The sequence below is a fragment of the Erpetoichthys calabaricus genome, chromosome 14, assembly GCF_900747795.2.
Source record: "Erpetoichthys calabaricus chromosome 14, fErpCal1.3, whole genome shotgun sequence".
Classification (NCBI taxonomy): domain Eukaryota; kingdom Metazoa; phylum Chordata; class Cladistia; order Polypteriformes; family Polypteridae; genus Erpetoichthys; species Erpetoichthys calabaricus.
Genome location: NC_041407.2, coordinates 35,496,559 through 35,510,087, shown reverse-complemented (window position 1 = coordinate 35,510,087; position 13,529 = coordinate 35,496,559). Strand labels below are relative to the sequence as shown.

The 13,529-nt window shown below is 42.6% G+C and overlaps 1 protein-coding gene across 1 annotated transcript in view; it reads right to left on the bottom strand.

Annotated features, from left to right (window-relative positions):
* The window catches only part of LOC114643479 (E3 ubiquitin-protein ligase rnf213-alpha-like), a 367,913-nt gene that overhangs the window by 34,078 nt on the left and 320,306 nt on the right, over window positions 1–13,529 (bottom strand). The window contains 1 exon segment of the mRNA XM_051918940.1: window positions 9,572–9,737. Within this exon segment, the coding sequence (XP_051774900.1) occupies window positions 9,572–9,737 (166 nt within the window).

Genomic DNA, 13,529 nt, shown 5'->3' with positions numbered 1-13,529 from the left:
TCAGGCCTGTATGGTAGAGTGGCCAGACGGATGCAACTCCTTAGTAAAAGGCACATGGCAGCCCGCCTTGAGTTTGCCAAAAGGCACCTGAAGGACTCTCAGACCATGAGAAAGAAAATTCTCTGGTCTGATGAGACAAAGATTGAACTCTTTGGTGTGAATGCCAGGCGTCACGTTTGGAGGAAACCAGGCACCGCTCATCACCAGGCCAATACCATCCCTACAGTGAAGCAGTCAGGATAAAGGGAAAGATGACTACAGCAATGTACAGAGACATCCTGAATGAAAACCTGCTCTAGAGCACTCTTGACCTCAGACTGGGGCGACGGTTCATCTTTCAGCAGGACAATGACCCTAAGCACACAGCCAAGATATCAAAGTAGTGGCTTCAGGAAAACTCTGTGAATGTCCTTGAGTGGCCCAGCCAGAGCCCAGACTTGAATCCGATTGAACATCTCTGGAGAGATCTTAAGATGGCTGTGCACCGATGCGTCCCATCCAACCTGATGGAGCCAGACAGGTGCTACAAAGAGGAATGGGCGAAATTGGCCAAGGATAGGTGTGCCAAGCTTGTGGAATCATATTCAAAAAGACTTGTGGCTATAATTGCTGCCAAAGGTGCATTGACAATGTATTGAGCAAAGGCTGTGAATACTTATGTACATGTGATTTCTCAGTTTTTTTTATTTTTAATAAATTTGCAAAAATCTCAAGTAAACTTTTTTCACGTTGTCATTATGGGGTGTTGTGTGTAGAATTCTGAGGAAAAAAATGAATTTAATCCATTTTGGAAAAAGGCTGTAACATAACAAAATGTGGAAAAAGTGATGCGCTGTGAATACTTTCCAGATGCACTGTAATACTATTATATTTCTTTTTGCAATCCCATCATAAGTATTTAAAGATCTGTCAGCTAAAATCTAAACTAAAGGCAAAAAAGAAAGGATGTGAATAATAAATACCAATAGAACGTCACAAAAATTACTGATACTCCTAATGCCCTTAGATTCTGTAACAGTCTTGTTTATCGAGTGTCAGAGTATTGCAGAACAGAACTGAATTAATAGAGGACTTGTTCACCCCACTAAATTAAAGCTGAAAGTCTGCACTTCAACTGCATCTGAGTTGTTTCATTTAAAATTCATTGTTGTAATATACAGAACCAAAATTAGAAAAAAGTTGTCTCTGTCCAAATATTTATGGACCTAACTGTATTCCCTACTCAGAACCTTTCTAGAAGTTAAAACATTTGTTTAGAGCCATGACACCCACAACCTTCCATCCCTTCCTTTAACTATATAAATTGTGATCTTGATTCCTGTTTCCTTCTTCACTCTAAAACTAATTTGAAAACTTTGACTTTATGTCACTATACATCAAACGGTCTCTTTTTTGCCAAACCTCAAAGCACATTTTATACTTCCACTATTGATACTTAGTTTCTTACAAAACATACTTTTTTAAACTCTTCCCATTTAGGCTCCAAAATATCTGTCTATGGAAATAAACTCGTATCAATACTCAAAAGTTAGTAACCAAGTAACTTAGATATTTACCCTTCTATTAAGTACAAAGAATGATGAAATGTACCATTTCTGGTTTATGTTTGTGGTCAGAAGCATGCCTACAAAAGGTACTTTTTCTTAAATAGAAACTTTTGGTACTTCAAAGTGGACATATGGTAAGGTTTAAGGCTTTTTCACATTATGACCCAAGTATTCACTAGCTCCACTATAAAACCGAAGAGTGGACAAGTTACTTTTTTAAATTTATAAAATATGCTTCACTCCAAGACCAGGCTGTTTCTAATTAGTTTGCATGAAGTTTGTGTGAGGAACTTTCAGATTTGAGTATGACTGCTGATCCTAATGTGATGTGGGAACCCTGAAGGTTGCTGAGGGTTGTGTTGGTGTTACCGGTGTTCCCAGAAGGAGATGTTTCATCTCGCAGAGCACCCTGGATATCACTGAGAGGAGTCGCAGCGCATGGCTAAAAGGCAACTCTGGTCTGTACCGGGAACTGAGAGGGACGGCTGCGAGGGCTCTGAGGGCAGATAGAGGCGTTTGTTAGAGGAATCTGTGAGCAAGTGACACACCATCTGTGGTCTAGTGACCCAAGTCCTGCTTACAGAGGAATCAAAGCATTATGCACATCTGAATCTGTTCCTCGGAGAGTCGCAGTCAGGGCAGCTGATGGAACGGTCCCTACGGATGACACTACAGTTGTGACTCGCTGGGCTGGCTACTTTGAGCAGTTGTTCAAAGCTGATCCTCCGGCTAGGACGTTGGATTTCTCTGGGTCCACCGTTCTTGAAGCTGATCCTCCAATTAGCTGTGAACCACCCAATCTCACTGAGATTGCACAGGTGGTGAACCAGCTGAGGGGGGGAAAGGCTGCAGGGATCTGCCCAATCTCACTGAGATTGCACAGGTGGTGAACCAGCTGAGGGGGGGAAAGGCTGCAGGGATCTGTAGTATCCGGGGTGAACTTCTCCAGGCCAGTGGTAAGGCTGTCCTCCCCGGACAACACTGCTCTTGGTGCTGGGTAAGGTCCTTGCTAGGGTCGTCCTCAATAGGATCCGTGATCACTTGCTCACCTACCAGCGACCGGAACAGTCTGGTTTTATGCCTAAGAAGTCTACCATTGACCGCATCCTGGCACTGAGGGTTCTCATCGAGCGCAAACGCGAATACAGTAATCCCTCGCTACTTCGTGGCTCACTTTTCACGGATTCACGACTTCGCGGATTTTATATGTAAGCATATCTAAATATATAACGCGGATTTTTCGCTGCTTAGCGGGTTTCTGCGGACAATGGGTCTTTTTACTTCTGGTACTTGCTTCCTCAGTTGGTTTGCCCAGTTGATTTCATACAAGAGATGCTATTGGCGGATGGCTGAGAAGCTACCCAATCAGAGCACGCAGTTAAGTTCCTGTGTGCTGCTGATTGGCTCAGCGACGGAGTGCTGCTTTAACCAGGAAGTCTCATCTCACTCATTCAGCATTAACGTGCTCCTGCTTCAGGGGCCGTATCCAAGCGCCAACAGAAGATTCAAATGATTGCAGAAAAGGTAAAGGTTTTGGATATGCTGAAGGAAGGGAACAGCTACACCGCTGCAGGACACCATTACAGCATCAATGAGTCCACGATTCTTTTTATTTAAAACGGAGGAAAAGCATATAATATCTACGGCCGCAGTGTCCTTTAACCATGGTGCAAAACGAGTTGCAAGTGGACGTGATAAGGCAGTAGTCTGGATGGAATCTGCTTTAGGAATCTTTGCAACAAGGTCGACAACGTCATGACCGCCTACAAGCTGCTCTTCGACCGGAAAAAGAAGCAGCGGCAGCAACTGCCGATCACAATGTTTTTGCAGCCTCGCAAAAAAGAGCCAGTTCCTACTACTATTACTACTACTGATACACCTTCGGAAACCGTGGAGGAGGTGCCCCAGGAAATGGCACCGCCATCTGAAGAGACGTTAAATACAGTCATCGGCTGCGCAGTAAAAGTCATCATCACCTTCATCGTCATCATTTTTACTGCGCAGCATATTCATCACCTTCATCACGTCATATATAGCTATGTGTACTTCGCTATACAGTAAGTGTAAACTTATCTTCTGATTTCATATTGCTTAGCAGTTGTCCCTGTTATTAATAGAGTAAAGGGTGGGTTGTAAACAATACAGGGAGGGTTTAAAAACGTCCAAATACACGTTAAATAATTAAATAAATATGGTGTCCCTACTTCGCGGAAATTCAGTTATCGTGGTCGGCCTTGGAACCTATCTCCCGCGATAAGTGAGGGACTCTACGTGATTATGGTTCTTCTCGATTTATCTGCTGCCTTCGACACAATCGACCACGACATCATGATCTCCCGACTCGAATCCTGGGCTGGTGTATCTGGCTTAGCCCTCGAGTGGTTCAGGTCATATTTCTGCAACAGGACTCTTAGAGTCATGCTAGACGATTTTTCATCTGAATCAGTCCCACTCCCATGTGGTGTCCCCCAGGGTTCCATTTTGGGGCCACTACTTTTTTCAATTTACATCCTGCCTTTAGGTGCAATTTTTAGAAAACATGCAATCTCGTATCACCTATATGCTGATGACTGCCAAATTTATTTCTCCCTCAAGTCAACTGACTCCACTAAACCTCTTCTCGACTGCTTATCTGACATTAAGGACTGGCTGGCTGTAAACTTCCTTCACCTGAACGATTCAAAAACCGAGGTCATTGTTTTTAGTCCTGACCGCAAACAGACCCTACCCCTTGGCCTCGACTTTCTTCCCATTCCAGTAACTTCGTCTGTTTCCAATCTTGGAATCAAAATGGATATGGTCCTGAAAATGGATGCTCAAGTCAACAGCACAGTAAAATCCTGCTTTTTCCATCTCAGGCGAATTGCCAAACTCAAACCAATTCTGCCTTACCACCTCCTGGAATCAGTAATCCATGCATTCATTACGTCCCGGCTCGACTATTCTAATTCCTGCCTATATGGTATTAGTAAAGCCACTCTTTCTAGACTCCAATTGGTTCAAAATGCGGCTGCAAGGCTTTTAACTGGAAGCAGCAGAAGCCAACACATTACACCGATTTTAAAAACCCTACACTGGCTGCCGGTTAGATTCAAAATTGATTTTAAGATACTCCTCTTAACCTATAAGGCACTAAATGGTCTAGCCCCTGCCTACTTGAGTGTCTTGCTCCATCATCACAATCCCCCTCGTGTTCTTAGATCCGCAGATCAGCTGCTCCTAACCGTTCCCAAGGCACGTTTTAAAGTTCGTGGTGAAAGGGCTTTTTCCGTCTGTGCACCTAGGCTCTGGAACTCCTTACCTTTCGTGGTTAGGCAAGCCGCTTCAGTCGCCACATTCAAATCACACCTAAAAACGCACTTCTTCACATTGGCTTTTAATTCTTAACCTGTCTTATTTCCACTTGCTTTTTGCTATTTCTCTGTTTTATTCGGTCCCCTGACCTGTTTTTAGTGTCTCTGTTTTAATTCTCTCTTAATGTTTGTTTTAATATTTTGCTTTTAGTCTTGCTTGTTTTAACTGTACAGCGCTTCGGTCAGTTGTAATGCTGTGTTTATAAGTGCTTAACAAATAAAAATGGTATGGTATGGTATGGTACTGTATTGGCAGAGTTTCTTTGCAGCCTTTGTCGATTTTCGCAAAGCGTTCCACTCTGTGCCCTGTGGTACATCCCAAGAATTCACGGGATGCCCTCGAGGTTGCTGGATATTATAATGGCCGTTCTGTACACTAGTACTGTGAGTGCTCTGCAGAGTGGAGGCAGGACCTCTGCGTTTTTCCAAGTTGATTCTGGGGTTTGTCAGGGGTGTGTTCTTGTTCCTGCTCTTTGAGCACTTTGAGCTACTTTTTGTATGAAAATGTGCTATATAAATAAATGTTGTTGTTGTACTCTGTTCAATGCTTGTATGGATTGGGAAGTTGGGCAAGGTCGTGGGGTCCAGCAGCTGTGGGACATCTGTTAGTGGAGAAAGGTTCACGGATCTTGACGTTGCTGACGATGCTGTGATCTTCGTGAAGTCAATGGAGGCTCTGATCGGGGCACTCGAGAGACTGAGCAAGGAGTCCGAGTGTCTGGGCTTGCGAGTGTCCTTGATTAAAAAAAACAAGATCCAGGCCTTTAATGACCTCTTGGGCACACACATCAGCAGTGTGTCTGTTTGCGGAGAGAGTGTTGACCTTGTCGAGAAGTTTACTTACCTTAGCAGTGACATTCATGTCTCTGGTGACTCTTCCTATGAAGTCAGTAGACGGATTGGGAGATTTTTTTTTTCTCGGTTCTAGGGGGGGGTTCATGAGGTCAATGGAAAGGGGTGTGTGGCGCTCCCGATATCTATGCAAAAGGATGAAGGTCCAAGTCTTTAGAGTCTTGGTGCTTCTCGTCTTGCTATATGGTTGTGAGACATGGACGCTATCCAGTGACCTGAGACAAAGACTGGACTCCTTTGGTACTGTGTGTTTCCGGAAAGTCCTTGGGACTTTGTGTCTAATGAGCTGTTGCTCATGGAGTCCCGAATGAGGCACATTACCTGCATTGTGAGGGAGCGTCAGTTACGGCACTGCGGCCATGTGGCGCATTTCCTCGAGGGTGATCCAGCTCGTAAGATCCTCATTGTTGGGGACCCGAGTGGCTGGACCAGACCAAGGGGTCGCCCATGTAACACCTGGCTGCGGCAGATAGAGGGTCATTTCCGGAGGGTGGGACTGGACCACGTGTCTGCCTGGGGGGTTGCAAACCGGGATCCTGAGTTGTTTCGTTGTGTAGTGGGTGCGGCAGCACACTGTACCAGTGCATGCTCACCAACTTGACTTGACTTGCTTCACTTTAGAACTCAATTTCACGTAGCAAATTAATATATACCATGATTATGAAGAAATACCTTAGACTTGATGTATACTGCACTTATCCTTTACCAATCATATTGCTCACAGCCATAAATCTTAAGACTTTAGCTCCTTTTCAGAGGTCACGTCTTAAGTGTCATGGGTAACTAGGAAGGGGAACTTTTCTTGAACTGTGTTCTTGCAATAAATAAAGTATGTAACTGTTATCTATGGCACTAAACAGCACAAATGTTCCAATAACCAGCCACAGTACACTTTTACACCATAGTTATGTTTTCACAATCTGTTCAAAAGCTATAAAATGATAACGTTCTGTAAAACAAGAGGCTTTTCCCTATTCTCTGGCACTCCCAAACATTGTTGAATAGAGGCATAATAAACCCTAAGTCTCTAATTACAAACATATAGTAAGATCATTGTCACCCATACAGAGTATAATTCCCAGCCGTACGTGCCAATCAACATAGAACATTTTACTACTCTACAGCCCCAAGATGAGCAACTATACTTCAGATTTCCTTATGTCTTCTGGTTAATAATCTATATATATAATTCACTAAGCCGCCGCCAGAGCAAGCAAGACACCCATGGAAGCACGCAGGATGGAGCCACGCCCACCAACTCTAAGACCATTGGATACGACAACAACTCGCAGGGCCACGCCTACCAACTCGGACGCGACGACTCAGAAAAAATGGCGTCATTTATGTTTGTCTGTGCTAAAGTCCACATGCACCTCTGAGCCATGTTGACTGTTCATAGAGGCATGTTTCTCACGGATATAGATCGCTGTATGCAGCGTGTAAAACAGTTTGCGAGGGGTATCCCATGGGATCCTTAAAACAATCCTTTAAAACTGAGGTTAAAACACAATGAAGGAAGCAGTCTTTAAAATCAAATAAACCCTGTGCCTCTTTTTCATTAGCGTCTCACCAGCTTCACCGATGCAGGCCCTGCAACAGTCGAGACGCTCTCTCAGCAGCTGACCTTCTCTGTGCCTGACTCCACTACTGTCAGTCGCCTGATTAAAAATGGCCTTTTGAAGGGGAGCTATGGACCCGCTATACCACAGGAACACCTGTGACATTGCCTTCGAGCCTGCTCTCGCTCACTCTAACGTACCGGCTTTCTCTCTCTCCTCACTCGCTCGCACACTGCACAGGGGAGAAACGCCCCCAGCACGACTCCACCCAGAAACCGCTTCAGCCACACTTCCACACCCCTCGCTACACTGTGAGCGTGATGATTATTTATTTAAAAATGGCCTTTTGAAGGGGAGCTGTGGACCCGCTATACCACCGGAACACCTGTCGAGCTGATCAGACACCCAGGCAAACAACACTGAATAATCAATAGCTGCAACTACTTTGCCCACCCCAACTCCTCACCTGAGTCAGTTTCGTCTCTGTTCAGCAGTGTTTCCCAAACTCGGTCCTGGTGAACCCCTATGGCTGCAGGGTTTTGTTCCAACCGGATTCCTAATCATTAATGCCGGTGAAACTCATCCAGGATAAGTCGGTTTTTCAAATGCAGCCGTGTAGCAGATTAGTCTAGCAGACTAGCTGGATGTAATAATCCGAGATGAATGTGCGCCCCCGCGCTGTGTGAAAAGCCAATGTATATTAAGTCTAGAAAACATGATCAGCAAGTCTTTGATAGGCTGCAACAAAATGATGAAAGAACGGGCGCATTTTTTTCACACAAGCTGTGTGGGTGGGTGGGTGTTAGTTAGTTAATTAGTTACTCGAAGGATTTCAAGATTTAATATGCACAAGCGGTAACACTGCAAAAGCAGCCCAAACCAGAAAAGACGGCTGGCAAAAAGTGGCCGACAAATTAAATGCATGTGCATTGTACTTACTGAAAGCAGCGTTACGGATTTTGCAAATGTTCATTTTTTTCCCCTCTGCTTAAAAAACATTTAAAAAGCGGCGTGATTATGTGGCGTATACTACGCCACGAGTTGGTATGCAGCGTGTAAAACAGTTTGTCGCGGATAATTTGCCTTTTACTTTTACACGAAGACAATTTCCTGTTAGATTGGCCTTTGCGATGACAATTAACAAGGCACAGGGCCAAACTTTCAAAAAGATATGCATGTATCTGCCAAAACCAGTTTTCAGTCACGGACAGTTATATGTTGCTCTCTCCAGAGTTCCATCTTTTCATTCACTTACTGTTGTATCCTCAAACCCACCCCTTTTAGACAACTGTGTCTTTCCGGAAGTGTTCAGCCATCAATAAATAATTATGCGGCGTATGCCTACAGGAACACGTGCAGCGAGCGAGCGAGTGACACACACATACAGGCGCGCGCACGAGAGAGAGAGCGCTGGACACATAAGAATAATAATACTTCATTACATTGATATAGCGGTGTTCTCAGTATTCAAAGCGCTATCCACACAGGGAGGAGCTGGGAAGCGAACCCACAATCTTCCACAGTCTCCTTACAAAGCAGCAACACTACTACAGAGCCACAAGGCAGTTAAAGAATGCACCGGGCTCGATTTTGTTTTCACTTCTGTTTACAGCGATCGGGTCGTAGATAGCATTGTTGCAATGTTACTTTTCTTGGTGGCTTATTACATTATGGATGTTTCACATGTTCATTTTTTCCCCTGTGCTAAAAGACATTAAAAAAGTGTTTCTCAACTGTGACTCCGGAACATCTCAGTACACAAGCTATATTAAGCGTCAACAACGAAGACTCGCTACACCTTAATCTACAAGTACTGACACTTATTCCTACCAACCAAGTAACTTTCACCAGTGTGGCCTTCTTCGTCACAGACGATCCTGCTTTCAGTCACGGACAATTATATGTTGCTCTCTCCAGAGGTCTATCTTTTCATTCACTCACAGTCGTATCCTCAAACCCACTCCATTTGGACAACTGTATCATTCAGGAAGTGTTCACCCATCAATACATAATTATGCGGCGTATGCTACGCCATGGGTTAGCTAGTGATTCAATAATTCCAATATTTGGAATTACTTTGTTCACATGAAAAATGGCTAGCCAAATACTGAATACAATAAGAATAAACTTTTCAAACACATTTTATTAAGCACTCTGTTCTTTTTTTTTGTCTTTTACTGTTGCACTATTTTGGGACAATATTTAAAAAAATGTACATAAAGACAGTAATTGCCAAAATATAGGACTCGCAGGTACTTACAAGTATTTTGATCCTTTAGACTACAGAGCAGCAGATGAATAATGTTTGAGGTGTCATCAACACCTTTGCCTAGGATTTTTGTCAGTTGCTCCATATCTTTTAATAAATGGTCAGCAAGAAACTCTGCAGGATTAGGAACTGTTGGCTTTATAATCTGTGATAATGACTGTTCAAAAAATTAAAGAGAAAAGGAAAAGTAATCAACAATAAACGTTTCTCAGGTAATAAATTGTAAATTAATAACACTTCAAGGCTGGTATGCTGGCATAAGGGTACTGTCCAGGGTTTGAATTTTAGTCTTATCAATGTCTGCCCAGAAAACACAAATTCTCTCTCAGTCTTTGAGAATTTTTCACTAGGTATTTTTGTTCTCTCCACACTTCAAAGACAAGTTTTCTATTACATTTATTGGAAATATTAAGTTTACCCTTTATAGGTGAATGAGAGTGTGTGAAAATTGCACTTGGAAGTCTAAGTTCTCCAGTTAGACTGTAAAAAACAGTCACGACAAAGTTCACTAGGTTTCTCTTACATTTTTCCACAGGCTTTATTCAGCATTTCTTGAAGGAGAGTATAAGATAGTTCTTTTATTATTAAACCAGCCTGGAGGAAAGAGAATGTTTTTGTTTGCTTCTCTGAACTACTACTACAGTACTTTGCAAAAGTTTTAGGCAGGTGTGAAAAATCTAAATCAAATCAATATTTGGTGTGACCACCCTTTGCCTTCAAAACAGCATCAATTCTTCTAGGTACACTTGCACAGTTTTTGAAGGAACTCGGCTGGTAAGTTGTTCCAAACATCTTGGAGAACTAACCACAGTTCTTCTGTGGATGTAGGCTTCCTCACATCCTTCTGTCTCTTCATGTAATCCCACATACACTCGATGATGTTGAGATCAGGGCTCTGTCGGGGCCATACCATCACTTCCAGGACCTTCTTGTTCTTTACGCTGAAGATAGTTCTTAATGACTTTGGCTGTATGTTTGGGGTCGTTGTCCTGCTGCAGAATAAATTTGGGGCCAATCATACACCTCCCTGATGGTACTGCATGATGGATAAGTATCTGCCTGTATTTCTCAGCATTGAGTACACCATTAATCCTGACCAAATCTCCAACTCCATTTGCAGAAATGCAGCCCCAAACGTTCAAGGAACCTCCACCATGCTTCACTGTTGCCTGCAGACACTCATTATTTTACCGCTCTCCAGCCCTTCAACGAACAAACTGCCTTCTGCTACAGCCAAATATTTAAAATTTTGACCCATCAGTCCAGAGCACCTGCTGCCATTTTTCTGTAGCCCATTTCCTATGTTTTCGTGCATACTTGAGTCGCTTGGCCTTGTTTCCACGTTGGAGGTATTTCTTTTTGGCTGCAACTCTTCCATGAAGACCACTTCTGGGCAGACTTCTCCGGACAGTAGATGAGTGTACCTGGGTCCCACTGGTTTCTGCCAGTTCTGAGCTGATGGCACTGCTGGACATCTTCCGATTTCTAAGGGTAATATCTGTTGCACTAAGTTTCCTTGGCCGACCACTGCGTCTACGATTCTGAACATTGCCCGTTTCTTTGTGCTTCTTCAAAAGAGGTTGAACAGCACATCTTGAAACCCCAGTCTGCTTTGAAATCTTTGTCTGGGAGAGACCTTGCTGATGCAGTATAACTATCTTGTGTCTTGTTGCTGTGCTCAATCTTGCCATGACATGAAACTGTCTTCCACAACCTCACCATGGTAGCAGAGTTTGGCTGTTCCTCACCCAATTTTAAGCCTCCTACACATTTGTTTCTGTTTCAGTTAATGACTGTGTTTCAACCTACGTGTGACATTGATGATCATTAGCACCTGTTTGGTATAATTGGTTGATCATACACCTGACTATAATCCTACAAAATCCCTGACTTTGTGCAAGTGTACCTATAAGAATTGATGCTGGTTTGAAGGCAAAAGGTAGTAACACCAAAATATTGACTTGGTTTAGATTTTTCTTTTGTTCACTCACTTTGCATTTTGTAAACTGATAACAATAAACAATCATTATTTATATTTCAGAAAGCATTCTTTGTTAACAGCATTTTTTCACACCTGCCTAAAACTTTTGCACAGTACTGTATATTTTATGTCTTATGCACAAGCCTGGGGAATGTTATGTTTAAGGTTTAAGGAAACATGGTGGGGAAGACAGAGGGTGATAAAACAGCCACTAACATGATTTTCATTTGCTCTGCAATGGAGGAAAAGCCACTAGAAGATGACTGACAATCGCTATTATTGTCTCAAGATCCTCCCTCCTCTTCCAGTACACACAGTAAATACATACAGCTGAAGTCAGAAGTTTACATACACTTAAGGTAAATCTTTAATGCTCACTTTATAATCCTTCCACAGATTTTATATTAACAAACTATAAATTTAGCATATCGTTTAAGACAGCTACTTTGTGCAGGGAAAAAGTAATTTTTTCCAACAGTGTTCACGGACAATATCACAATTCGTCTGGGTCACAAGTTTACATATACTTTGTTAATATTTGGTACATTGCCTTTAAATTGCTTAACTTGAACCAAACATTTTGAACAGCACTCCACAAGTTTCTTATAATAAGTTGCTGGAATTTTGGCCCATTCCTCCAGGCAGAACTGGTGTAACTGAAACAAGTTCGTAGGCCTCCTTGCTCATACACACTTTTTCAGTTCTGACAACAAAGTATCGCTCAAACTTCAACTGTGTGTGTGTGTATATATATATATATATATATATATATATATATACACACACACACACACATATATATACATACATACATATACAGTATATATATACATATACAATCATGGCCAAAATTATCGGCACCCCTGGAATTATCCCAGAAAATGCACCATTTCTCCCAGAAAATTGTTGCAATTACAAATGTTTTGGTATACACGTTTATTTCCTTTATGTGCATTGGAACAACACAAAAAAAACAGAGAAAAAAAGCCAAATCGGACATCATGTCACACAGAACTCCAAAAATGGGCCAGACAAAATTACTGGCACCCTTTCAAAATTGTAGATAAATTGTTTTATTTCAAGCATATGATGCTCGTTTGAACTCATCTGTGGCAAGAAACAGGTGCTGGCAATATAGCAATCACACCTGAAGCCAGTTAAAATGGGGAAAAGTTGACTCAACCTTTCTGTTGTGTGTCTGAGTGTGTCACACTAAGCATGGAGAACAGAAAGAAGAGCAGAGAATTGTCTGAGGACTTGAACAAAAATATCAACAATCTCAAGGCTACAAGTCCATCTCCAGAGATCTTCATGTTCCTTTGTCCACTGTGCGCAACATAATCAAGAAGTTCACAACACATGGCACTGTAGCTAATCTCCCTGGACGAGGACGGAAGAGAAAAACTGATAAAAGACTGCAAAAAAGGATAGTCCGAATGGTGGATAAACAGCCCCAATCAACTTCAAAACATATTCAAGCTGTTCTGCAGGCTCAGGGTACAACAGTGTCAGCTCGAACTATCCGTCGACATCTGAACGAAATGAAACACTATGGCAGGAGAGCCAGGAGGACCCCACTGCTGACACAGAAACATAAAAAAGCCAGACTGGAGTTGTCAAAATATACTTGAGGAAGCCAAAATCCTTCTGGGCAAACGTTTTGTGGACAGATGAGACCAAGGTAGAGCTTTTTGGTAAAGCTCATCATTCTACTGTTTACAGAAAATGGAATGAGGCCTATGAAGAAAAGAACACAGTACCTACAGTCAAACATATGGGAGATTCTAAGATGTTTTGGGGATGTTTTGCTGCCTCTGGCACTGGATGCCTTGACTGTGTGCAAGACATCATTAAATCTGAAGACTAACAAAAGATATTGGGGTGCAACGTAGGGCCCAGTGTCAGAAAGCTGGGTCTGCGTCAGAGGTTGCGGGTGTTCTAGCAGGACAATGACCCCAAACATACCTC